This window comes from Lutjanus erythropterus, chromosome 3, assembly GCF_056507025.1.
Source record: "Lutjanus erythropterus isolate fLutEry1 chromosome 3, fLutEry1.hap2, whole genome shotgun sequence".
Classification (NCBI taxonomy): Eukaryota; Metazoa; Chordata; class Actinopteri; order Lutjaniformes; family Lutjanidae; genus Lutjanus; species Lutjanus erythropterus.
This window is the reverse complement of record NC_139319.1, coordinates 7359756-7387727: the sequence shown is the minus strand read 5'-3', so window position 1 is coordinate 7387727 and position 27972 is coordinate 7359756. Positions and strand designations below refer to the sequence as shown.

At 40.5% G+C, this 27972-nt stretch overlaps 2 protein-coding genes across 4 annotated transcripts in view; both read left to right on the top strand.

Annotated features, from left to right (window-relative positions):
• LOC146329569 (extracellular serine/threonine protein kinase FAM20C-like) overlaps positions 1-27972 on the top strand; it is a 42623-nt gene that overhangs the window by 12277 nt on the left and 2374 nt on the right. The gene's annotated exons all lie outside the window — the stretch shown is intronic.
• Positions 590-27972, top strand: dnhd1 (dynein heavy chain domain 1). Of its 3 annotated transcripts, XM_084712326.1 has the most exons (45): positions 590-963; positions 1655-1852; positions 1994-2197; positions 2299-2409; positions 3629-3785; positions 4022-4276; positions 4584-4727; positions 5183-5285; positions 5453-5685; positions 5841-6084; positions 6270-6427; positions 7326-7451; positions 7611-7887; positions 8081-8208; positions 8579-8777; positions 8856-8944; positions 9081-9300; positions 9466-9591; positions 9711-9805; positions 9924-10286; positions 10332-13071; positions 13176-13266; positions 13426-13585; positions 13681-13963; positions 14065-14778; positions 14815-15607; positions 15915-16023; positions 16567-16681; positions 16805-16991; positions 17408-17510; positions 17880-18008; positions 18325-18516; positions 18994-19413; positions 19515-19926; positions 20249-20347; positions 20498-20674; positions 21041-21219; positions 21814-22833; positions 23242-23416; positions 23551-23625; positions 23996-24221; positions 24411-24502; positions 24642-24791; positions 25594-26213; positions 27206-27972. In XM_084712326.1, exons 1-45 carry the CDS (start codon positions 590-592, stop codon positions 27632-27634), a joined length of 13494 nt encoding a protein of 4497 aa, XP_084568452.1. In that variant the 3' UTR covers positions 27635-27972. The 3 variants fall into 3 exon arrangements, with proteins under 3 accessions (XP_084568452.1, XP_084568444.1, XP_084568436.1); XM_084712318.1 differs by having other exon boundaries at positions 9924-13090; positions 13177-13266; positions 14065-15607; positions 23248-23416; XM_084712310.1 differs by having other exon boundaries at positions 9924-13090; positions 13177-13266; positions 14065-15607; positions 23242-23423; positions 23561-23625.

Below are 27972 nucleotides of genomic sequence, written 5' to 3'. Positions count from 1 at the left end.
TTAACCCACAAGTCCGCTTATTCCTGTGTAGAATTAAGTTTATTGCTTACTACCGTAGTAGTAGTAAGACACACAGACAGACAGATCCAAATTGGAAATTTCTTGTGTTATGGCAACAGATTATGCTGGCGATGCAGACACAGTTAATACACAATAATATACATTAACATAAGAAAAGAGAAATATAATGGATAACAGTTTGTTCAGTGTCCTCCTCTCCACCACAGCTACAAAATTGTTGGGTTTGCAGCCAGTTACAGTGGCAGCCAACTTAATAAGTTTATTAAGATTGTTTGTTGTCACCAACTCCATTGTTGCTCCATTAGAAAAGGAACAAGGGAATGCAATCCTTGTAGAGACTGTTGTAATTTCATATGCATCTCTAATGTCTGTCTAAACAATTGGATCTTGCTCCTGGTATGTGATGACTTAACAATGCAGAATGTGTTTAGCATGATATAATGGTGATTCACAGTACAAGTTTACATTATGTTTTTGTCTTTTCTTGCAGAAATTTCAGAGTGAAGTTGGCAAGACAAAGTTTCTGCTACCTAACCCCGCTAATGGTGTTTATAGAAGCAGCAGCAGCATGTTCGCTGCCCATTCAGAGAAAAGATCCCATGATGGATCTTCTCAGACCTGTGGTAAAGACAATATTAGGCCTGCATCCAAGGTTAAGAAAAAGGCCCAGTCTCCTGAAGTGACTTTACCACCTCTATGTCAGGAGCCACCTTCTCTCTCCGCAGCCTTTGTGGCCAAGCGTCTGTTCAGCCGTACCCTTGTCCTCAGAGATGTCCCCTCTGGCAGACCTTTATCAGTGGTGGAACTCCCACGTCTTAGAGCCCAAGTAGGAACTGGAAGAGCCATAAGTGACACAAAACGGAGAGAAGGTCCTCGACAAATGGCCTCAGCATTAGGGACCGACATCCCTGTCAGAACTGCTGATGCATCGACAGCACTGAGGTACGTGGAATAATCATTTAATTCATCCATTTGATCTGGTTCGACTTTAAAGTTTTGGGTAAGAGTATCATCCCTAATTTAATTGATGTGTGGACCTGAACAATTAATCAAAATATTATTAACATCGCTATATGGCCAAGTGGAGTATCCAAACTGTTGAAACTGCAATTTTTAAGGTAAAAAGGTAAAATGCGTCATAACATATCATGATAAATAAAGCATTGTGGTGCTGAAAATGGGACCATGCCTTTTTGGTACAGACCTCAGCAACAATCATATCATCATTTTTTTTTTTTTTTTCAATGAAAATGATATGCAAAATTAACATTCCCAATAAAACTGACTCATAATGTGATAGCAATATCTAACAAAATATTAACAATGATTTCTTTTGCAAATAATGTGAATATTTGTCCTAATTTATGACCTAAACACAATTCTGTCATCACACCACTTAAGAAAAATGAGCATGATGAGGTATGCATTGATAATACTTTGTAATAGGACTTTTGATGCAATGTCTGCTGAAATTGAATATTTATATAGTTTTATCCCTGTATATTATAACACAGGTTTTTCACTTACCAAAATTCCATAACGAACTGACAGATTTAGCTGTTGACATTTACTCCCCACACAATTCGATTCATGAATGAAATGTTCTGTTGTGTACTTTGTTTTATTGTTCCAGTGTTACAGGGAAAGAAGAATTCATAAAAGTCACAACATGTGAGGACAAAAACATAACTACTGTGAAAAATGGGAAAACGATCAAACCAAATAAAGTTCCTCTCACTGGCACAGAGGTAGTTCATATCCTTGCCAAGAAAAGAGACCTGGGAGAACTGGAGCTTTATTACCTGAAAGAAGTGGATGGGGACTCTTACAGGTACACTTTACACTTAAATAAGGTTATGGAGCACACTTTAATTTCAGACTCCTGTTTATGTTATTATGTAGAAATTTAATTCTGCTGGGATGCACACAATAATATTGTAAGTGCACAGTGATATGTCTGCTTTGTTTTCAGACCCTATGACCTGCAAGTGGTCCAGTCTAGTGAAGCTGGTTCTGAGCACTACATCTTCTCCCCTGATACTGTACTACATGTGACAGAGAGGGGTTATGGTGGGCTTGTCAGTCTGGCAGATTGGCACAGAGAGTCTACGTTGTGGACAGCTTTACAGGAGATCTCATTTTTCAGGGACTTTAGACTGCGGAAAGCTTTCACCAGGTAAATACAAACAAACATCGAGCCATGCTCTCTATATCTTTTTTTTGTTTGGTTTTATATCTTCATGCTTTGTCTGCTTGGTGTGTTTTTTTTTGTGCCAGGTGGCATAGAAATGTGCGCAGGATATTTTTCCAGCGCAGGTGTCAGGATCTGCAGGATATGCTGGTAATAGCTGTACCCCAGTTCAGAAATGCTCTTTTTCTGCTGATTGGGTGAGTCACATTCATATGCAAATCAATCAATATAAGTTAAACTGTTTATTTTGGTGTAATACTTAATGAACTTGTAGCCAATTTTGGACCTGACCATTAACTGTTAGATGGGACAGATGTTGATCTTTAAAGACTAACTTTGGTATTTTTCTACCTGGATCTATTTTTCTATTTTCCAAGTTTTTGTGTCTAAGTGACTAATGAGGGCAACATATTTTGAAATTTGTCCAGTATTTAGGGAGACTGCTGCAGCTGGGAGAAGCAAAACTAAGCTACATGCACAATGTAATCTCTCTGGGTAACTGCGCACCATCAAAGTATGTCCATGTGTTTACTCAGGCTCAGATTGTTATTCCAAATGTCTGACAAAATGATGGAAAGGATCACTACAAAGATATACCTTCTTTTAGAGTAGGATTATATTTTGTTTAACTTGACACAGCTCTCTTAATGTCCACGCCAAACTAACCAGACTCCCTTTACAAAATGCTAATTTTACAGTCAACCTCATCGTCATTCATACTTGGCAGAAAAAAAAGCTCCCTAAAAACTTCTTGGCTCGTATTTCCAGTGCTCTAATAATTGCCAACTCTGGTTTAGTCTAAATAAACCCTTAATTCACTCTATTAAGATGTGGAAATATCAGGAGAGGAACAAGAGAGGGGGCGGATTTCAGAGAAGCAGCGGGGAAAAACGGGCATGCGGAGCCAGAAAATTTTCACACCTAGCATGGCGAAATAAGGGTTTATTTTGAACAAACAAGAGCTGGTGATTGTTGGAGCAGTGGAAAGACAAACCAAGACGTTTTTTTGTGAGTTTTATTTTGTTTTTGTTGACTTTACATGATGATGATATTGGCAATGTTAAAACTTCAGTTTTGTTATGGGAGTCTTGTTTGTTCGGCAAGAGCAATAACACAGCTGTTTCTGATTTAAAAAAAACATATCTTACTCTTTTCAAACATATCCCTCTCTAGTGACATTTCCATAATGTTGTCAGACACTTAAAATAACAATAATAACAATCTGAGCCTGTCAGTGGCAAAAACAAGCACTTTCAGTGGACGTACTTTGATGGTGTGGAGTTGACTGGAGGGATTACATTGTGGCTTACTTTTACTTGTGCTGACTGCACTCTCCCTGAATATTGGACCAGTTTAAAAAGTTGTTGTCCCCATTAATCATTTCGACACAAAAACATGATACTGTTTCTCTGACAGAATGATTGAAGAACTGAACGGGACGCACCGGCTGCCCCAGGAGGAATCCAAAACCTACACGCTGCTGGAATTCAAGAATGTACTGATAACCATGAATCAAGAGTGTTTGCAGATGTTGGAGAAGTTATCACAGTTTCGAGCTGGCATCCTCAATGCGGTACAGTTTTTCTTTTCTGACATAACAAAAACAATGACAAACTCACACCTGTGTCAAGGTGTGATGAATAGCTTTACTGATACACCGCATTAGATATTTTCTTCATTGGTTCACCTATTTCAGAGCATGGAAAATAACAGTTTCATCTGAGAAAGAAGCCCGTTCATTTCTGAAATAGATTGAAATGTGGTCAGTTGTCTAGGAAGCATGAATGTATGATGTTATTTTATCCCCAGGTGAAGGAGGGCAGCTACAAGGCACACAAGGACCTGCAGCAGCACATGGAATATGCTAACAGGCCAAATCAAAGCTATGAACCCATTCACCGTCATCTGGCTCACCAGCAGGAGCTGAAGAAAGAGTTGGCACGGTCTGAAGGCATCTTGCAGAGATTGGGCAACTTTGCTTCTCTCTTCAATCAAATGATTGTGCAGAGTCTCGTCACGGTCATGCGACAAGATGTCATCTCTTTTCTCAGCAGTGTTTTGAAGGTGACAAGACAGCATGTATTAACTCCAATTATGTAGCAGTGTCATGCTACATGAACAAAAACCTTCCTGGTAGAAACAAATGTTGACTAAATACATAATAATCTTGTCACCTTTATCTTTAAAATACAATATTTTCAGAGCTCTGTTGCAAACTGCTGTTGAGCTAATACTAGGAGAGCTGTGGATACAAAACCTGAATTACTATGAAGCACCACTTCTACATAAAAGAATGGAGGAGTTAAATTTTATTCACATTTATTCAAATGAATGCTGTATTGATGGTGTATGATGTATCTTTGATTGATAGAGGAAGAAATCTCAGCAGTGCTCTCTCTTCCACACTGAGCTGTGTTTCAGTGCCAGCAGTCAGCTGACTGTGGACCCACCGATACATCTGTTCCAAGAAGCAGTGAGTGAAGCACTCCTGACTGTTGGTGACTCTATAATTCAGGTAATTTACACATTTTTACACATTTACACAGTTGGGCAGTGTGGGCACTGGACAGCATTAATGTCACTGGAAATGTGCCTCATATTTGTGACAATTGGAAATTAGAACATAATATTTCAATTCATAATCCAAGCATGCCGTGAACATAAAAGTGGTTGCATCTGTAGAATGACTGGATTACCAAAACACACTGAAATGTCAAGCACAGAAAATAAGTATGAATATCTCCAAAACAATATACTTAAAATAATTTATATTAAGTTTGCTCTACAGCGTCACCGAGAACACCATATTCACTAAGACCAATCTAACGCATATGTAGGATTAATACTTGCATTATATTTAATATGTTATGTTCATTGCATCTGTTCATTCAAGCAGTGTTGTTATAATTCTGAACAGTGTTTCTATCATGACTTTATCTCCAGCCTCACAACACATTTTTTCTCTGGTAGATGTGTGACACTTGTGGATTGTTCCTGGAGATCAGCAGCAGCTCTGGTTTGGCTCGGGATTTCTCCTCTGACTTCAGTTGCACTGAACATCCTACTGTTACAGGTTTGTATTGAAATTGTTGCTGATCCTCCAGTTCCACTACTATGATTTCACTTGATTTGAGCTTCTGGTGACCAAGATCGTCACAAAATCAGATTAGTTGTATTTTTGTCATTAATTTTATAAACAGTTGGAAGACTTGTTATTATTTTGAGTGTCCATGTTACCAGGGAAGAATAAGAGCAGTGATGGAAAGACTGGTCGCAGAAAGTATTGCTGCTGGCAATTGCTTAATGACCTGTCATCTCGCTGGCTGACCCTGCCGAAAAAGATATCGCTGATGGTGCAGGGCAACAGGGTGCATGGCTGCTACTATCCCCTCCCAAAGAGGCAGCTGGAGTGGCAGATCAGCGTCAATGATGTAACAAAACAAGTTGAGAAAGAGCAGGCGCAGATCATGCAGGCAAGACCGTCACTTTCAAATAAAACACTAGCCAATTGTCATGTCAAAGAATTTGCATGCCCTCATGTTTTTTGAGGTTCTCACTGTTTAGTTTATTGCTGTATTTGATAGGGACAGTGCATATTTTTAACTTTTCTGAAAATATATCTGTACAGGAAGCTGAACTAGAAATCCAGCAGCTGTGTGAGAGCTACTCATGGTTGATGGACATCCATTTGTTCATTAGCCAGTGGAGTCGAGCCTCTTTGGAATCCATGCTGGGTCAGCCTGCTTTACTGTATGAGGAACACATAAAGAAGATACGCCACTGGACAGAAAGAATCGACACAGCTCCCTCATCAATCTGTACCTCCAACCACCTGTTCATCATACACTGCACCCGCATAAAGGAAAATCTAGGTATGTCTGCTCTCAAGTAGCTAGATCACCTCTGCAGTGTTACTTCAAGAACGCGTGGTCTAAAAGAAATGAAAGGCTTTTGTTGCCTTTGGCTTTGAAAAATGTTAAACTGTATAGTCAGTTGATGAGTTGCTTTCTTGTCTTTGAGCTGAATGCTTTAATACTTTTTCCATTTGTTTTTCAAGGGCATCGACTGAAGTTCATTGAGGAGGAGGTGCAAGTGCAGCTTGTTGAGCAGATAAACCTGCACTCAGAAAGTGTCACATCAGACTTGGAGAGGGCTATTGCTGAACTGAAGCCAGAGCCCCAAGACTTACACGACCTCTCAAATTATGTTCTTATGGTACAGAAACTGTTTCAACCTTACCTGGTGTAAAAGAAGAAAAACATATAATAGAAAGAAAAGTAGATTAGCGATTATGCAAAAGAGAAAAATCATCCCATAGGATAAGAAAAAGATCTCATAAAAAGGTAATACCCCTGCTCTACCTTTACAGAGTTTGTAAATGGAAGATTCAGATCCTTTGAGACTCCTCTTTTGGTCACACAATCACTTTAATTTAATTATTCATCCCAAGGGCTCTGCTTTGTCAGAGCAAATGTGTTCTGAATTTAGATTCCATTATCAGAACTATCAGGTGATGCATAGTACATTAAGGTCGTCAGTGCTGTTATTTAAAGAACGATTTTGAAGAACACTTTTGCGTACTTGTAGCATGAGTCAGTACTATTGTGATGGCGAGTAGTTAAAACTTTGAAAATGTAGTTTCAAGTCAGACTTAGAGTTTATGGTTTGTTTGTATTTCACCTGATTGGCACCCAGCTAGCTTATCCAACTTGCAGGCACGTTGCTCAGTCCTTAGCCTTTCCCAGCAGGTCAGCATGTACTGAATATTTAATACTCTGTAGCCTAGAGAGATTTTACCCACCTGATATCAGATATTTCTGATGATTTCTGATCCCAAAATCAACTCTGCTATCATACATGTCACCGTTGTTTGACCAAAAAAAGCAACGTCTTTCACTTGACATCATTCAAGGGTCTAAGGGACTTGAAACTCTCACTAAGCACTTAAACTACCTGGCTTTTTCAGATTTGAACTAAAACCTACAATCAACAAAATTTAAGTTATATAGTGACAAATAGGCCAGGAGATACATTTTAGATCAGTGATTAAACATAAGTTGTTTTGCGATGATAAACTTGTAAAATTGATGACAAACATGTCATCTTTCTTCAGGTCAGGGAGTCTGTGAAAATGTTGTCTGATACACAGAAACATTTGGAGTACATTCACTCACTCCAGGACACACTCTGCATGAACTATAGGAAGATGACTGAACAGGAGCTGGCTTTGGAAGAAAAGGTTTGCAGCCATAACCGTGTAAATGATGCTATTAATAACCACATTATAGTTGTATATCTCAGTTTCATGCATTGTTTTGGAACATGGCAGGTGATCACATCTCAGTTATACCTTTCTTACAGTGCAATGTGTGTCCTTCTGTTTGTGCTCTATATTTAGATGACTGCTATGTGGGATTGCTTTATTCCCCTCTTGAAACAAGCAGATAGCATTGTGTGCCACCGTCTCCCTTCAATGGCTAATGCAGTGGACACAATGTTCTCATTTTTGGTCTATGACCTTAAAAATGTGGTCTCTAAAACTACATCTGGACCTTTCATTGACCCAACCCAGAATGCAGAAGAGATGGTCTCCGCACTGAACCACATGTGTGCACATGTGGACAATCTCAGTGCAAAGTTGGAACAACTTAATAAGAACAATCAAAACCTACAAGGTGAGATGATACAAAATATGGATAGAAATTATTTTTAGGCTTGAAAAAAATACTTTTGAACTTGGAAAAAAAGTTTCACAGCAAAAAAAAATATTTTGGTATTATATATAAAACTCTGGGAAAAACTGTTATATTATGTAGTTACAAGAATTCTAATCTTATCAGAGTGTTATGTTTTATTGCCTCCCATTAGATCGCTCAGTGGATTTGACCATTTTGACAACAGATGTCAAGAAAGTCAAAGCCTGTAAAGAGTTGTGGAAGCTGATAGCTGAGTACACAACATGGATAGAAGAATGGAAACAGCTGCTTTTCAGTGAGGTACATTGTTAAATGGTTCTCTTTCTTCTTTTTAACAGGATGATAAAATGAGTCATTATTTGTATGCATTCTTGATGATGACAAATGTATAAATGGTTTAAAATTTGTTTGAACTTGAATTTGCTCTCTTCTTAATGGATTGCCTTCTTACATTTCTTTTGCGAAATAATGAAATCTAATAATAAGAACTGGTATTGAAAAGCACAGTCTATCTCATGATAAATAAATGCAGAGATGCTAAGCAGTGCTTATAATCTATTTTGTGTTATGAAAGTTAGAATATTTTGTTTTTTTAATTATAAAAAAAAACCCTAAGCTATTACCGTATGTGAATTAAGCCAACCAGTCTTTTGAAATATTTTGCTGTCAGGTTGTGGTGTCACAAGCTCAAGGGAAAATTGCAGAGTGGAAGGAGCAGGCTCTATCACTAACAAGTGTCATACCGTCCCATGATGCCATACTGCAGGAGACTTTACGAATGCTGGAAAGCATAAGCCATCAGCTTGCAGTGTTGGCCAAGCTGCAGAGCCCCACTCTCAAGCATAACCACTGGAAAGCTATTTTTGAAGGTCAGACGTGCCCATAAAATAACACATGCATATAACAACAGAATATCTGAAATGATCAAAACACTTTCTGTCTGGCAGGCGTGGGTCTACTGTATGTCCCAGAGAAGAAGGTGACTGTAGCTGAACTGATGTCTCAACTTGAAGTTGCCCAGGAACTGATTACCAAGGTGAGAGCAGAAGAGATATTCCTTATTATATATATGTTATAGCTGTACTACTAAAATCAAGAAACGGGTGAAAATAGGCTCAATAATGAAAAAACATGATAAATAATTTTACTTGTGGTACCTTTTATTCTGTCAGATATGCAGGGATGCACAAGCAGAGTGTAACATGGACCAGACTTTCCAAAAGCTTCGACAGGGATGGGAAGCCAGACTCTTCCAGCTGGATGAATTGACTCTCCCAGTCTGCCAGCATTGTGAGCCACAACATGGATTAACAGAGACGGTGAAGCCCACAGTCTCAAATCTCCAAACTGCCTGTCAACATTCCTCTTATGATGCAAGATTCACCATTATTGGTGAGACTGAATAACAAACGAGCAAATTAATAAAACAGATATTGTTGTATTTATTGCAAGGAGTTACTGCTTTGGCTCTGTTGCTTGAGAAAAAATGCATAAAAGCAATAATTTTCCTAAAAGTGGGTGGGATGACAGTGGGATGTCCCGTGTTTTCTCACTCAGATCTGGATCTACATTTGGCTGAGACAGAAAATGATTTGATGACTCTATCCACCATGTTGAACTCCCCACACAGTGTGGAATTCAGGCTGCAGATGGAAGACTGGGTGCAATCACTACAAGACCTTGGTAAGGTGGATATTCAGAAAAAAAAAAAGAAATAAAGAAAATAAATTTGCTACCAAGTGCAGGAACAGTATGAACACTGTATTTTCCTTTGCTTTCCATTTCCCTTTTAATATTAATAGGGAAGCTGCTTTATTTATTTGAAAGATACCAACAAATATGGACCTTTCTGACCAAACTGTTCCATGAAAACTCAAGTGTTCAGAGAATGGATTTGGTATGTCCCCTTGTCATCACAATTAAACTTGTATTGCTATAAAAGTGGTCAATTTCAGAGCTTTGCTGACATTGCCTTACATATGAAATAAATGCTGATTTTTTTCTTCTTTCCACAGTTGGAGCAATTCCAACCAGTTGATAAGACATTTAAGGAAATTATCCACTCTATTTCAAATGACCCTCATGTGTTGAACTTTGTTCATTCCAAGAAGACAAATGACAGATTCCATGGCAATAGCCTTTGCCAGATTCTTACTGATGGTTTGTCTACAATGGAGGGTATTGCCAACCAGACGATGGATCTCTTACACATCCTTTGTAAACAGTTTCAAAGACTCTTGTTCTTGAGTGACAGGGAAGTCATACAAGTACTCTCCTTTCCCCCAACACCTTTCACACTGCAACACGTTGTACGCAAATGCTTTAAAGGGGTACAGTGGCTTGAGACGGATTGTAAAATACCATTTAATACAAGAGATGTAAATAACTGTGAGGCTTCATCTCAAAGCCACAGACAGATGAAGGTACTGGGAATTTTTGGCAGCCTCCAGGAGCATATTTCCTTTCTGTCTCCCTTGGAGCTAAATCTCAATGTCCCGATTTGGCTTTGTGTATTCGAGGAACAATTGAAATTGACAACAGTACAGCTCATGAAACAATGTGCTATTGTGCAAAACCAGCTTGAACCATCCATTCAAGATTTGGCATTTGATAAGAAAACTGGAGACATCCTGCGCCACATTGCTGACAGGAGGAAAATTCTACTATCCACACTGGATCTCTTATCTCAATATCCTCTTCAGTGTCTGCTTGTGGTTGAGGAGGCAGTGTGGTGCAAAGTTGTTCAACAAGCTTTCCAAGAATTAAGCCCAGTGAAGTTGAGCAACATAATGACGTACAGCTCTGTGAAACTTAAAAACCTTGGCTGTTTCATAAGGGATGGAGCCACAGGGGCTAAAAGTGAATCTCTGGTTTCTAAGTATCAGATGATATGTCTGCGAGCTTTGGTACAACTTACAATACATCATGCACAGCAGCTGTCTCGACTCATGGAGGTACAGCATGCACATCTGCAGTCGTCTTTTGAGTGGCTGAGTTTGATGAAGTATCACATCAACTCAGAAGATTCCAGTCTGAAAGTCAATGATGATCAAACATGTTACGTGGATGTTTTGGGCCATCGACTCCAATATGATTATGAGTATTTTGGTCCAGAAGATTGGGTGATGGTGCATACGCCGTCCACAGATCGGGCATCATTGGGGATTCTCCTTGCTCTGACAAACTACAGATGTGGGTTTCTGAGTGGACCACGCATGTCTGGAAAGAAAAAGACTGTGGTCCAGTTAGGGAAAGCTCTGGGGCGGCAGGTTGTCAGTATGAAGTGTTGTCCAAACACAAGCCCTGGTGTTGTTCAGCGGATGCTGTTGGGCGCCCTTCAGACTGGAGCATGGCTTCTGCTGGACTCTGTGGACTTACTAACGCAAGGGGTTCTGACACTACTGGGGCAGCATCTAGTGGACATTCACCAGTCCTTCTCTGAGTTAACAAGTAATAACAATCAAATGGTGAGTGAGGATCCAAAGAAAAGGACTACTGATGGTGTCACTGATCCAGAATGCCATGTGGTACTTGCCGGGAAAAGCATTTCTGCCAACCTAAGCTATGGATGTGTTGTCATCTCATCAAAGGGGTATACATCTGGGGTTCCAGAGAGTCTGCAATATGCAACTAGACCCATTGCGTTAACCCATCCAGATTACAGAATCATTGCTGAAGTAATACTGGCTTCCATTGGTTTCTCAGAGGCCATGTCTTTAAGTCAACGTCTGGTGTCCCTCATCAGCTTGGCCAAAGATTCCCACTGTCTGCCTGATTTCATCACTGATGATCAGAGCTGCTATCTTACTATCTTGCAAAAGATCATCTCCGCCTCTGAAGTACACTTGCAACAAAGTGTAAGGCAACGAGAAGATTTGGATGAGGCTCAACAGTCGTCTGCAGAACAAACTGATCTTACGACTTCACAAAATGTGACAGGCAGAGTTGTTGAGAAGGATGGAAGAGAAAATGAAAAGCATTCGAGGTTGCACACTTCTCACTTGTCAATTGTACAGGCATTGATGGAGGAGACAGCCATTGTGAAAGCAATTCTTTCTGTCTTATTACCTGTTCTTTATGAGCACAAGCAAGCCTCACAGTTCTACAACATTTTCAAGGACACATTCCCTATAGCCTGCCAGTTTCCTCTTTTCCAACAATACTTTGAGGAAGAAGAAAAGTACCAACTTAAAGTTGCAGTTACAGAAGAGTTACAAAGGAAATACTTTGACTCTGACAGTGAAATAATTAGCAAGGCTCTTACGCTCTACCAGACAATGAAATTCTCTCAGGCAGTTATGCTTATAGGCCCCTCTGGTAGTGGAAAGACATCCTGTTACTGTGCTCTAGCTGGAGCACTCAGTAGTCTGGCTGCCAAGACTGCGGAATATGTGTTTGAAAGTAGGATTGAAGAAGATACCCCACAGGCAGAGCCACACATTTCTGCTTCAACCTGGGACTCTGTTGACACCGTGGTCTTATTTCCTAACGCCATGTCCCAAGAAGAGGCATTTGGCTGCTTCTGCGAAAAGAGAGGATGGCAAGATGGAGCTATTGCAAAGGTGCTGAGAGATTCTGAACGACGAGAACCAAAAGGTTCTACAATCTGTGACAAGAAAAGTAATCAGACACCAATAGTGAAGTGGCTGGTAATGGATGGGGAGCCTGTGGGGCAGCCTGGCTGGTTAGATTACTTAACCACACTTTGCAGTCCTGAGGACCCATTTCTGTGCCTGCCATCAGGTGAAATGCTGCCATCCCAATCACACCTCAAGCTGCTGATGGAGATCACTGACCTACGTGATGCAAGTCCTTCTGCAGTGACCTGTTGCAGTCTTGTTTATTTCACAGGCACTGATCTGTGGAAGGCTGTGTGGAAGAGTGAAATGTATGCTCTTTCTTTTGAACACAAACTGGATCAAGGAACCTTGAAAATATGGAATCGTCTGGCTGAAGACCTTTTCTCTAGCACACTTAATTTGATCAAGCAAAAGGGTTTGACCTCTGCAATCAATAATGGAGAATCTTCCAAAAGCCTCACGTATGGACTGCAAGAAATTACTTCATCTGTTCGAATCCTACGTGCCCTATTACAGCATTTTGTGAAGGATGCTGAAAAAGGTGAGGCAATACCACACATAGACAAAAGAGATTTAACCATTGCACATCAACATATAACCTTGTCATATACTACAGACTAGTTGAGGTCATGACTTTACTTTTAGTAATGTTGTATCACTGTTTTCTCCCACTAGATACACCTCTAAGCTCAGATCCCGACATGAAACAAGAGCTGCTGCCAAGGAACCTTTTTCTTGTTGCTTATATTTGGGGATTTGGTGGGCATCTGCATCCTCTGTAAGATAATCTTTGAAAAATCTTTATTTGCATGTATTTATACAAATAATTGAGTATTTTGTCATCACTAGTTGCCTATCTAACCACTTTTTAATAAAAAGCCCCTGAAATGAATATCAGTCACTCATTGTCTTCCTGTATTTTGTGTCTTTACTTCAGACACTGGCCACAGTTCGACTTACTAGCCCGTCATATCCTGTTTACTTGCCGGTACAAAATTGTGGTTCCTGATGAAGAGAGTGTGTTTGAACACTTTTTCAACATCAACAGCAGGATATGCCCCAAGAACACACTGTTGACAAATTCCATCACACCCAAGGTTTGTCCTTAACATTCTGTCCATTGTAGTCAAAGTACATAAATGTTGTGATCATTGCGTTTTCACTAACAGATATCTTTAATCTGTTTACATAGTATGAGAAACATACCTATCTCCTGAGCCTCATGTTGGAGGGCAACCAGCCAGTGTTACTCGCAGGAGAAGCCAGTTCTGGAAAAACCACTGTCTGCAAAACTTTGCTGAGTTTTCACAAGCCCCAAATTAGCCTCCCAGCCAGTCCACTCCTGAGCTCCAGAGACCTGCGCACTATACTGAGTAACATCAGCTGCCTGAAGAACTGTAAAAATACTATGGGTGCCATGACAAAACAGCTGGGACTGTTTCTTTTTGTGGATGACTTGCATGAAGCCCCCTGTGGTGAGTAAGAAAATGTACCTCATGAAGAACTAATAATACATTTTATCTGATTTTGCACCGTGTGAAGCTTTATTATATAATATTTGTCTTCCTGTTGATAGATGTCTATGGGAAGACATCTGCAGCTCTAGAGACACTACGACAGAGTATTTCAAAAGGAGAGATTCTAACATTTGATAACTACAACTTCAAGTCATTGAGATCTGAAACCATCAGCTACGTGGCTACCTGTTGTGTGTTTGGATTGGGTGATCACCGCAGAAATGTGATTTCGTCCAGGCTCTCACGCCTGTTCTCCGTCTTTGTGCTCCCTAGCCTATCTATGGACGTTATACTGTCTATCCATTCTTCCCGGCTGAAAATCTGGCTTAAAGACATGCCGCTGAAGCAGAGTGGGGAGGACATGGCACGTTGCATCATCACTGCAACTAAAAGCCTATATCATGCAGTATGTGACCAATTCCAGCCTACTGTGCAGAGGCCCTATTTCATATTTTCCCATCATGACCTTTGGAAGGTGTTTCAGGGGATGTATCTGTGGCAGCCTGATGTCCTAAACACAGGGACAATGCAGAAAAAGGAGAATTCACCATCAGGCTTCCTTCCAATCCTGCCCAGGCCTGCAGCATCAGTTCTGAATATAGCACATCTCTGGATGCATGAGTGCCTGCGTACCTTCAGTGACAGGTTATGCTCAGAAGCTGAAAGCAAAACTCTTGTGTCACTCATAGCCAAGACAGCAACAACACACTATGGAATTCCACTGGTTGATGAAACCCAGCCTCTGGGATTAGAAGACCCATCCACTGTCACAAGCCTTGCTAATCCCACACAGCTCGAGGACACAACAGGCACCTGTGAGCCAGTAGGTCAGAGTCTAGATAGACTAAATCTGCCTGAAGAGTCAAAACCAGCTGACCAGTCAGACCTGAAGAAAGGACAGACATTGACTGACCCTCTTTCTGAAAATAACTGCTTAGAAGAGGCAGGCCAGGAAACTCAGCCGCTGCAACCCCAGATTCTTCAGCATATGGAGGGCATAATTGCTACGCTTGCTTATGGACCTGAACTCTCTGAGGCACCCAAGTCAATGAATCAGCAACACAATTTTAAACACAGCTGGTCTTATCAGGATCAAGACCTTGATGTGCTACTACAGGAGCTGTGTGCATTCATTAACAGAAAAGAGGAAGACAAAGTTGATAATGAATATAACATTACATCCAGATGTATTGTACACAAACAGAGGGTGAGTCAGCTGCTACATATCCTCAGGGCGTTGCTCATACCTGGAGGTCACGGAGTGCTCATTAGCTCAGACAGAGGCACAGGCCGTAAAACCACTGTGCGTTTAGCTGCCTTTGTAACGGGCTACCATTTGATGGAGGTGCATCCTGGTAATGAGAATAAGTTGCATGAAATCCTAAAAGAGGCCGGGAATCGAACAAAAGTGGATGGAGTTAATGTCATCATACTGGTCCATGAAGGAATCAGCCAATCTGCCAGAGAAGAACTGTTGGTAGCAATGGCCCTCAGAACCTACCCGGGGCTCTACACAGATGAAGAGTTGAAAAGTGTTGTTTCGAGAGAGACTGCTGTGAAGAACTCAAGAAGACATCTTATGGACAGTTGGATGTTTGAGAGGTAAGAGCATAAGACTTAATTAAATTGTTAGTGTTAGTTTGCCACATTGTTTAGGCCTAACTTATAGACAGTAGGTAGTCATTATCAAAAATGTATGCTAATATACCTTTACCTGATGTGGACATTCATCATGACACTCATGCATACTGTAGTAGAACTAATGGGCATGGTGATATAGCATAATGTACAAGAATGGCCTTATAGGAAAGCATCTGACTACTAATAATAAATATTTGAAATCGAAAATGTGAGTATATTGTAAACCATATTTGTTCTGTTTCTTTCTTTCTCTATTTTTTAAACAAAGGATCTTGAGACAAATCCACAGAAAGGTACATGTGTTCCTGTTGCTTCCCTCCACCATGCCAGACAGCATAGCGATACTTGCCAACAATGGTGGAGCTCCTGGATGGATTGTAAGTGTTTTCTTTGAATTACAACGCTTGTCATTGAACCACTGTGTCTGTATGCCGTAATAAAACACTCCACTTTTCAGACCAGTAAGTAAATCAGCCCAAGACATGTTCTTACACATTTGATACTTACAGTACCAGCCCTTGATTACAGTACAGTACAGTACATTACAGTGCAGTCCCCATGTTCTGCATTCAAGTTAGGACTGTGTATACTCAACAAAATGGGCTACAATTGGACTGTGGTTAAGTATTGATAGTTCAGTACGTTTTCAATAACAATGCATGATCTGTTAATATTAGTAGATCTAAGTGCTCATTGAAGAACTCAGTTCAGTTCTTTTCTTTTTGTTGCTGTATCGAGTATAGTTTCTTTTATACTAATATTGTGTCAATGTTTAAAATTCTGGTACCAGGACAATTCTACTGATGTGATATTTGGGTTTTGTATGCAGAGTGTAAGTTGTACCATTTAGTATGTTAGATTTCTAATGTAATGTTAAATTGTAGAACTTAATGAATGACTTTGCGTTATTTTTGATTTAGGCACAACTGACCAAGGCCCTGAGCTTCAGTTGCTGTGTGGAAGTTTACCAGCCTTGGTCCAATCAGTCTTTAGCGGAAGCTGCAGCTCAATGCCTCAAATCCAGTCCCCACAAAAGTGAGTCACACCACCAAAGTTACTCTATAGTCACATAATTTTTTTACCACATTTTACAGGCAGCGTTATTTCCTTGGCTTGGCTCTACTAAGACATGCCCTTTTTCCTTTTCTTTTTATTCAGCGGGGAGAGAAGATTCAGTGGACAGCCTTTCTATTGCTATGGCAGGCATCCATCAATCTGCTTGTCAATATGCTTCTGTCCTTCTTAGGGCTCAGCCTTTCAGCCCTCAGACTTATGTGGAATTCATTGCCCACTTTGATAACCTCTACAGCCATCTGCACAAGCAGCGGCAGAGCCAAGCTGACAGGTTGTTGTTCTTAAACCAGTAGATGGGCATAAATATTTCCTCTTTCTCTGTCTTCAGTATATTAATGTGCTGCGGTGTATATACCAATACATTTGTGATTATATTTCTGTGAGCTAGCTTTATCTGATTAGATTTATTCTGTACATGCTAGAAACAGTTAACATGAAAAATATTAGTTACACTGAAAATTATCAAGTAATCCAACACAGCTGCACCACAAACTATATCCTGAACAGTATCTGAAACAAAATTAAACCGGTTAACCTTCACATAGTGTTTGTTGCACAGCTGTTTAATTCGATTGCACTAGACTGTATAGCTCTAAATAATATTTTCTTGAAGCTTTGGTATTTCTTTTTAAAATAAAACAGAAATACACATGCTGGTCTACAGTAATGGTTGGATTTTTTTTGCAGAGTTGCCGCTGTTCTGTCTCGTTTGGATGCCATGAACAACACCACTGCACAGTACAAACAGCACTTAATAAGACTGCAAAAGAAGGTTGCTGAGACACAGCAGGTATCGTAGAGCAATTCAGCGTATGCAGTTTAAGTGGGATCAATATTCTCTATAGGGTTGCAGCAGTATTGACTGCAACAGTTTCTGTACAACAAGGGGTTATTTTTCACTACAGTCAAAAATGATTTAAAACAGCATTGTAAGCAATATATCCAGTGTACTTCAGAGCCTTATGGAGGCAGTGGAACATGCTGCACACCGGAGAAAATATTACAGTTACTTTTTTGGCATCTAATTTTTAAAGAAGAGATTATGACCCTACATTTGTACCTTAGTTAATATTGCAGTTAATATTCAGTAATATTTCCCTTAAAACACTATATTTTATGTGAAGATTACAAATTTAGATATCTTCTCTCCACTCTACAGCAAGAGAAAGAGCTCCTCAGTGCTGTAGATTACCAGAGAGGCCTGCTTGAGGAAGTCCAGGAGACATATGTGGCAGAGGAGAACGAGCTGTATCAGCTGGAAGAGCAAATTGATTATGCTCAGAATCAGGTAAACAGATTTCCTGTTTTTTTTTTGTTTTTTTTTTTAATCTGCATTGAAAATCATACAGATGATAAATTTATAATACTTAGAAGAAGCCCAACACAGTTTTGAACAGATCACATTATATAAATCACCTAATTAGATGTATCTATGGCTGTTTGAACATTGGGTGGTCAAATCCCTTAGAGGGGGGGGTTTCCAAGCTTTGTCTGAGGGAAGGCCCACATTCTTGACATCAAAAAGTTCTGCATCAGAACAGTTTCAAACATTTAATAGAAGTGTCACATCAAATGAAGTATGTTTTAAATTCTTTTTTTTTCAGGTGAAACCTGTGTTCCAGTCTGGCCTCGAGATTCTTAACTGTCTGAATCAATCTGACTTGGAGGAGGTGCGCCACTACAGAGATCCACCCGATGGAGTGGTGAAGATCATGGATGCCATTTGTTTGCTGTTTAATTGTCCACCAGGCTGGGAGAGTGCTAAACAGCTTCTTGGACAATCTAACTTTTTCCAGGTATGTGGAAAAAATATTTATATTGAAATAACAACAATAATACGGCGATGTCATGCATGAGTTTGTAATGGTTAGCAGTCGTTTAGTAATGGCAAACAGTAGCATAAGAGGCTGTTTTGGGATTGCCTTCTTGCTAAGCAAATCTTAATGGTATTTCTGTCCCATTGTCCAATCCTGCTGAGTGACTTCATAGTCAGAGGATGTATCTTGTCCATATTGACAGAATTAAAGGCAGATTCGGTGTTTTAACTTATCCTGGTTACACCACTGAGTTCTAGAAATTTCTCTTTGAAATGTGAGTTTTCAAGGCTTGCTTATAGTATTTTGTCTACTGTTGTGTTTCAGTCTTTAATTTTTTGTTTGTGCTACTGAATGTCTTGCTGGGTCTCAGTGAAACAAACACTGCTGACAGGAAATGGGATGCTCCTGGTTAAATAAAGGTTTGATAATAACTGAATACAATAATATTTCTCCTAGGAATTGCAATTTTTTGACCGCTTCACTGTGACAAATGAACAGCTACAGCAGCTTGACCAAATAGTTCACAGTCCCCAGTTTGTGCCAGAGTCTGTGCGAGAGGTGAGCAAGGCCTGTGAATCCTTGTGTCGGTGGGTCCAGGCTATGTATGAGTGCTGCTGTATACAACACCAAGTGTTGGTCAAGCAGCAATTGGAGGTCCTGGTTAAAGAGACACGATGTCAACTGTACCTGACCAGGCAGCACATGGAGGATGTACACCATCATCTAAAAGATGTCGAGCTTCAGCTACAATTGGTACAAAAAGAGTTGGAGGAGCAACTGCTGGAGTTGCGCACAGCTGAGAGCAAAGAAAGAGAAGCTTCTATAGCTGCAGCACAGTTGGAGACACATGTCAGAGACTGGAGAGCTGCTGCTCAGGTAACACAGAATCTTTGAATATACTGTATATGTCACTTAAACATGCCACTCAATCATATTAATATTTTAAATTAATATGCTTTTCTTTATTTTCCCTTCAGGAGGCAGAGTTAAATAACCAGACCATACTAGGAGATGCCCTTATTCTGGCTGCAATCATCGCCTACTTAGGCCCTTTTGGGCCTGATGTGCGCACAGAACTCCTGAGCAAGTGGAGGGAGCTGTGTGAGACAGGAAGCATCAACGTAAACCCCAAGGACCCCAGAACCTCCTTGTTTACACACTCTGATGCTGAACCTTCTCATCCCCCTCTTGGTTTTCCCATCCTTGTGTCTGAGAGCCTGCAGCTGCCTCTGGGTCAAGCATTAGGTATGATCCGGGATGCTCCATCTGCCAGAATGGTTGTGAATTTGCTGCTGTGGGGCTGCAGAAGTACTTGGGTTCAGTGCTGGCCTCTACTGGCAGATACCCAGCAACATCTAGATATAAGCTCTCAAAGCTGGCTCATCACAGGTACGTTCTCAGATTTATATATTTGCTGGGATTTGCCCATATATTGTAGCCTGTGTCGTTTAAATCCCCTTACATCCAAATCACAATTATGTCATATCCTTTAGAATTGGAGATAACAGGCACCACTAATCAATTAACCTTTTAGTCTACAAAATACTAGAAAATATAAGTAAACTCCCCAAAACTTTTCTTTTGCCATAAAACCCTAAAGTACCGACTTTACTGTGATTGTATTAGCTGTTTCTTTTACCCTTCTTTATTTATACAGAAAAACACTTTAAGACCTGTGTGAATTCTAAACTGTAAAGCTTCTGTTCTGCAGGAGAGAATGTCACGCTTGAGAAGGAGGCAGAGTGTGAAATGGTGGTTTGTGCTGATGATCCAGAGCTGCTGGACAAACTGGGCCAGGCTGCAGAGAATGGTGAATTAAAAGATGTTAGACAAGTGAAAAATAATGCAGAAAACTTGGTTTTACATTATGTAAAAGTTGCTCTGGTACCCAGTTTTGTGTAGTTTCTAAATTAAAGTGTCCTTTTTCAGCCATAAGTCATTCTACACTTATGTTTTGCAGGTTTGAGAGTCTTGGTTACTCATTTGGAACGTGCGACTCCCAGTCCACAGTTTCTGGCTATATTGGCACACCGTGCTGGATGTTGCCTTCCAGGGTTAAAACAGCATGATCAGCCAACCCACCCTGAATTCTGCCTCTTCCTCAGCACCCACCTGCCTGTCCAACTGCTTAGCAGTGGTAAGAAGTCAACACAGAGTCAACACAACTATTCTGTTAAAGCCACTTTCTGGGCATTTTTTTCTTGCAAATTAAGTGCAGCCACCCCAGTCCAATAAATGTACAGGAGATTGTCTTGTTGATTAGATTAAATTTGTAGCTGATACAGAGGCATACTTATAACTTCTCACAGATCATAATGACACTCAGTATTAAGACAGCATACCGATGTTTGTTTGTATTACTCTGTGCATAGAGTTAGTTCCTAACATGGGATATCTAAAAATAGAAAGTAGTGAGGTAGACACACTGGATATTTTTGAATTGAGCTCTTCTAACTTATATGAATGCAGCAACTCACTAGGTATTCTTGCTTTTGTTCCTTAGAGATCCACCCATCTATCTTGGCTCAGGTACGTGTGGTTGACCTCTCTCTGAGCTCAGAAGAGATCCAGGAGCTGATGCTGACACAGCTGCTGCAGTGTGAATGTAAAGAGCTGCTGACTCATCACTTGCAGTTCCAGAATGTCAAACAGTCGCTGCAGGAGAAACTGGTCTCAGAAGAGGTGACGAGACCACCATTTAACCATCATATTGAGCAAATACTGTTTCTATTAGTTATTTAGCCTCATATGATTCAGTGAAGGAAAATGAAATCAGTGTGGGGCCTTTATTCAGTGGGCCTCCTTTCTCTTTAACAAAACCGTATGATTTGCAAAGTATCAACGATCCAATCTGCAACTTGCAGTTTGGGCCTCTGACATTTAGCATAATTGTAGAAATGAATGACAAACTTTGTTTATTGTGGCATGGACATGGTTAATTTCTTTGGCATTTACATCATTTCAGATAATAAATGAATGAGTCAGTCATCAACATCAACCGTTCTTTCACCTGATGAAATGATAGCACCACTTGCTGTCAGTCGTGTTTGTTTCCATGGCAGCTGTCATTGTCAGTTTTCCTCCTAATTTTGTGCCATAATCACTTTGTCAATTGGAGCCCATGGAGTCTCAGGATCATACATTTGTCGCTAAGATACCTTTTAAAAATATTTTTCAAAGGGTACTTGAGTTTTGCAAGCTGGTAATTCATGTCATTATCTAAATGCTGTCTTGTCAGTTATATTCATCAGTTGTCTGTATACAATCTTGTCTTAGGATGCTCTAATGGACTACATCCTGCAGTGTAACACCTCACTGCTGCTGGACCCTGATTTTCTTCCCCGCGTGGCTGTTTTTCAAGAAGCCAAGAGGAAACTGCAGTCTGAGATCCAGCCGCTGAGTGGGGAGCTGGAGTACCATGAGTCCCTGCTGGTCATGCCCCGGCAATTAATGAGGCTGGCTGCTGCCCTATACCAGGCGCTGCAGGAGGTGTCCCGTCTTTCCCCTGCATACTACTTTTCCTTGCATGGCTTCATCACAGTTATGCAAGAGGCCTTTATTCTGAAGGGCAGGCCATTAGTGTCATATATCGGTGGGAAAGTGCCGGAGAGCATTGTACCAGAGGTCACAAACCGGATTGTAGCCCAGCTGCTGGTGCAATACAGGCCTTGTCTCATCAAGAGCCATTTCACTGTTCTGAAGCTGCTGGTGTCTCTGGCTCTGCTCCAGCACAACCAGCTCTGCCCTGAGGCTGAGAGGATGGCTTTCCTCCGGGGCCTTCAAGACCCTGAGGTGAAACCCTTTTCACTTCCTCCCACTGAATCCCAGTCCAGTAATGCTCTGCCCAGCTGGATACCACCTCACGTCCATCCAGAGCTCCTCTGCCTGGAGAAGATTCCAACCTTCAGAGGGCTGATTGCCTCTCTTTCAGCTTGCCCCAAGCAGTGGCAGGAGTACCTGCACTTGCCTTCTTCCTCTGTAGTAGGGTCTGTTCCCTGTCGCTCTCACTCCCATCTATCCCTGCTACAGCGGGCTCTCCTCTGGAAGACCCTGCTCCCAGATTGCCTGGAGGAACTAGCTGATAGTATGGCTGTCTACCACCCCTTCCTGCCTGGACAGACAGGAGAGAATGAGGCGCCTCACACTGGGAACCCAGAGACCCTCTCACGATATCTTGTCAAACATGAAGGACCCATCATCCTCACACTTCCCAATTCAAGAGGAGATAAGCGGACAAGCATTCAGCCTCTTCACTTAATAAACAAATTGGCCCACTGTGTAGCAGAAACAAAAGAGGTAACACACACAGTTTAATTTTGTTTCAGCTTAATAGTTAAATAGGATCAAGGATCAAGTAACTAACAGAATATAAATGCAACATTTTGCTTCCATTTTTCATGAGATGAAGTAAAGAATCTGAGACTTCTTCTAGGCACACAAAAGGTTTGGCTTGAGAAGTGATTGGTTAGAGTAAGGGCCAGTATCAAGGCCCTCCTGGAAAAAACTGGTCTCTGGTCTTTGATTGAAATTTATGACCAATATTTGAGAGATGAAAACCTCTTGTGTTCATGGAAGAAGTCTGTGATTTTGTTTTTGTTCAATGCATGAAAAATGGAGGCAAAACAAAGGTGGTGCTTCTATATTATGGTTGAATAAACATTAATTCAGTGCTTGATGTTTTTCTTCATGAATATCTTTATGTAGGTTCAGGTGAAAGTCATTTCTCTTGGGGCTCTGTGTGAGACAGAAGTCATTCTCTCAGTGCTGGACAAAGCTGTTAAAGAAGGCCATTGGTTGGTTTTTAACAGTTGTCACCTGTTGGAACAATGGGATGATAAAGTAGTGGCTCGCGTCCGTTGGTTGATCTCTTCTTTGAGAGGTAGGTGGTCCATAAAAAATCTGTAAATTGCTTTTTTATTATTTGTTGTCATTAACACATTCTTACAGGTCTTTTCTTTCTATTTATGTGTCTACTTAACTGCCTGCCTGCCTTCCTACCTACCTATCACGCAGAGGAGCGAAGCCTGATTCACCCGTGCTTCAGATTTTGGTTTATAAATCAAGAATATGCATCATGCTCCATACCAGGTAGATAGTAGATCTATTATACTGCCATTATAGCTCCATCCAATTCTACCTTTCAAGGTCAGACATCATAGCTGCAGTCCAAGGGATGAATCAGTATTTCTTATTATTCATTTCTAGTTATTCAGTATTGAGTTTTGGTCTAATCATGACCTGCCACAAACAAAGAGCAGAAAATATGTGTTTAGCAGTAAAATAGACACAAATAGGTGCAATCTTTACTTTTCTTTCTCAGTAATGGCATTTATAGTTGTTCCCAAGTGATGTTATTTATTGCTTTAAGTAAAACAATAACCTTTATTTGTCTTTGTTGTGCTCAGTTGTAATAATGATGATGATTTTAATGAGGATTAATATTTTTATTATAAAACAGCGGCAGTGCGGACGTGTGCCCTGCCTCTGGTCTGTGACTCTCCCTGGGATCTCAAAGAGGAGCTGAACTGTTCCTTGAGACAGGTGGTGTCCATCATACAGTGTCAATCAACATCAGGCGTCACAGCAGACAACATGGAGCTCCTTCTACACTGTGCCGTCTTCCACTCTGTGTTACTGCAGAGACAGACCTATAAATACTTAGGACAAGGGAGAATCTACAGTTGGTGAGGAAACGGGCTCGCACACTGAATACTACAGTTATGATACAGAGGAACTGTTGTCTCTTTGTAAAATATTTGTTCATTTTCCTGTCTTATCTATGTAGAGTGTCTCAGTAAAAAAACAAGGTATATTTTACAAATGGTGGATTAAGACATTTATGGTTGTGCATGTGGACTTTTTCTGTTTTGAAGGAGTCAGGACGACCTCCAAGCTTTGGTGGATGCACACATTTGCATCACTAGTCTCTGCCATGACAAGAGTAAGGCTTTGCAGTATATAGCAGGTGAGGCAGCATTAAAGGGACAGTTCACCCTGAAATCAAAAATACATATTTTTCCTCTCTCTAGTGCTATTTATTTTAGCAGATAAATCTGTCCCTCTGTTTCAGAATTCTTTAACCTCATTGTGCTTCTCATTCATAGTCAATGTAGTGCATGGCGGTCATGTACAAGACTCTGCAGATTTGGAGGTTGTGGAGAGCGTTGCCAAGATGTGCCTCAGCAGGGTGTCACCTCTCTTGGACAGTGGACCACACATCCTCTCAAATATTGTCAGCAATCCCGGCCACTTTGGTAACCAAACCACTTTCTGATACTACTGTATTTTGTATAGTACACATCTTACAGCATGTTGTACAAGCTAACTGATGGGACAGTGAACGAGAGGAAATGAATCATGCAAAGATTTCTTCTTTACTCTTACAGGGCGGATACAGGTCCTTTAAAAGTCCTAACATTTTATTGCAAAATTTCCTTAAAGGGACATTTCACCTAAAATCCCAAAATCAGATATACATATTTGTTCTCTGGCCTGTAGTTTCTGTGGTAGAAACAAAGTAGTTACGTGAAACTGCTCAAAACAAGGTCTGTGGATTATCTTGATTATCTCGTTTTGGTATTATTTATACTGGGTCATGATATCTGGAAAGAGAGATCGAATTTGAGTTTTTAAAATGTTTTTTGGGGGGCACTTTGAGTACTACGAGTCCTATTATATTTGAGAGAACGCAGACATCTGTATGATTGATGTCTACAAATCTCCGCATCTCACACCAGAACTATCTAGGTAGATAAACAGCACTATGGGCCTGAGGTAGGTTTGATTTTTGGGTGAACTGTCCCTTTAAATTTAACTAAAAAGTCTTAAAAAGCCTCATATTTAACTTGGTACATGTAGGCACTCTGTCTTGTCTTTTAAATATTTAGTAGATGCCTTCATGTTGAGCGAGCTACATTATTGCAGAGGCTAAATTTCAGAATCAACATGACAAACAACAAGTATCATGGAGTACAAACATCAGAGCCACAGTGGGTGTTTGTCAGCCATTCTGTAGAAGTATAATGTATTGATTGTGGGTATGTCTCATGTTGTCAGATTTGACAGGACTGCTGCAGATTTTGGAGCGGGGTCTTCAAGATTCAGCCAACATCAGTGACCCCCTCATGCTGGGCTTCAGTGCGGCTGTGGCAGCTGATATAAACAAAATCAATAGCCAGAATTTGAACATACTACTGCGGGCCTCCCAGACTCCTCTTGGAACAGCGAGGAATTTGTGCGCCCGGCTAAAGCAGCTTACCACACTGCCAGCCTACAGCCATGTCAGAGACAGACTGCAGGCTCTGAAGAGTTGCCTCTCACAGAGGAGCGACAACATGAATGCAGGAGCTGTTTCTCACAGTCCCCTGCGTGACTTCCTGCAGTCTGAGTGGGATGATCTCATTGATTCGGTGTCCTCGCTCCTCTCACAGCTCCAACAGCCCGTTCAATACAGCACGCCGACCTTCGCCTCCCTCCTCAAGCTCACTGACTTGTCTCGCTTGGAGAGGAGGGCAGAGCTACTCAGTGCTTATCTCTGGCACGTCAACAGTTCAGATCCACCTGCTGCCTACCGACTATCTGCTTTCAAAAATGCCAGAGGCTTTCTGGTGGCAGTAATGAGACAGGCTGCCCAAGTAAATCGCAAATATATCAGTGATATAGCCCTGCATTTTCAGGTAAAGAATACAAATAAGGAAATCATACTGAAATGTGCCTTTCAATTTTGGAACATAGTCGTAATTTTGACAGGATACTGTAATAGGTATTTCTGCAGGCTGTAAAAAATCCAATCAGGAGGTTCCTTGAAGTATATGTTTATTCATCTAGGTTGTGAATGTGTTACTGAAACATTCTTTCATATCATATAACTGATTAAAACACCATATAACCTTACATGATAAAACTTTACTATTATACTACTATACTAATATAGACCTTTAATATGTTACTGAGGTCTTCTGTTATATTCAACATAATGTTAAACCAGTAGAACAATTTAATAAATCAGCCGATACAAAAATGTGTAAACTGTGTCCTTAAGACTGATGAGCATTATCAGGGAAGTGTCATATTTATTCACTTGACATTGAGCTAAAATTAATGCAGAATTAGGTAAAATGTTTGCTGGATCTGTTAGTCTGTTTGTCAGTCATAAGAAATAAATTACATATTAGACGGAGCAGATGTTTACTCCAAGCTTGAATCTGTTAAAATTTAACAATATGTTAATGGAGCAAGGCAATCTGCCCCGAATCCACACAGAACTTTGGTTATACTAATATTAAATTTAGTCCTAGAAGGGAATTGACATATATTTTATCACATCAGTCAGTGTAACTGGTATTTACATCATGAGACACTGCAGAACGATGTGTTTTCAGGTGTCTTTGGGTTTCTCCATGCGTTTTTAATCCACAAGGAAACGATACACTCAGTCTTTCTAGATTTATTAGTGCTTTGAGACTGCTGATTACTGATCTAACTTATGTTGTCTGCAAAAACAGAGCCAAATATTTTGTGTCATCTTCAAACTCGCCATAATTTTTGTTGTATTCTTTTAATTTATGTTGTCAGAATTTAGTCATGAAATAAAAGGATAGCAGTGAATACTTACCATTAACATTTTTGTCAACAAAATTAACACTGGATTGTTGTTTCTGCCCTCCAGGTTCTGGGTGATAGTAATTACTCAGCCTCATGTCCCTTGGATGCTGTGTATTTGTGTGGCCTGGAGCTGAGAGGAGCATCGTGGGATACACAGCTAGGAGCCCTACAGGACACAGTCTCTCTGCAGCCATCCTTGCTGCCCCTTGTTTGTGTCAAGGCTCAAGTCAGGAGCACAAATACAACCAGAGACACCTTCACTTATAAAAGTTCACATTTAAAGGATGGCAGTGATGTCGAGGTCGCACATGCTTCTCCATCAACTGCGCCACAGTTACCGCTCTATCACTGCCCACTCTATCTCGATGGAGAGCAGGGGAGTGGAAACTGGGGACTGAAAGATGTTAACATCATCACTACGTTTCCCCTTCATGCCAGGCTAAATCCTGTGTTGTGTAGTTTGAGGAGGGTGAGGCTAGTGAGTATGTTGTGACAAAAACAACCTGATTTTACCTGCTGTGATGCACCAGACTGACGCTTGGATGATAACTCAACAATGATAAATAAGTCTTTAATCAGACAACCTGAAAAATAAATAAATGTATTTGCCAATAGGACTATTATTCACATATATGTATGTGACTTTCTGTTGCTGTATAATGTGTCTTTATACTTGACGTTTTGTAATATTTTAAGTTTTAATCTTTCATTAAAGGTTTTACACAATGTCATAATGGCAGTTTATAGCATTCTGTATGATATCCCCAGCATTACTGCTGCTTGTGGTCTTGTGCACCCATAACCACAAGTAATGTCATGATGTACTGACAC

Bases quoted from the DNA above. Each gene is read 5' to 3' on its own strand.
- dnhd1 (XM_084712310.1), top strand. From the start codon at position 590: ATGTTCGCTGCCCATTCAGAGAAAAGATCCCATGATGGATCTTCTCAG. The intron at 1,853-1,993 runs GTACACTTTACA...CTTTGTTTTCAG, and splicing joins GTGGATGGGGACTCTTACAG to ACCCTATGACCTGCAAGTGG. The intron at 13,267-13,425 runs GTAAGATAATCT...TCTTTACTTCAG, and splicing joins GGTGGGCATCTGCATCCTCT to ACACTGGCCACAGTTCGACT.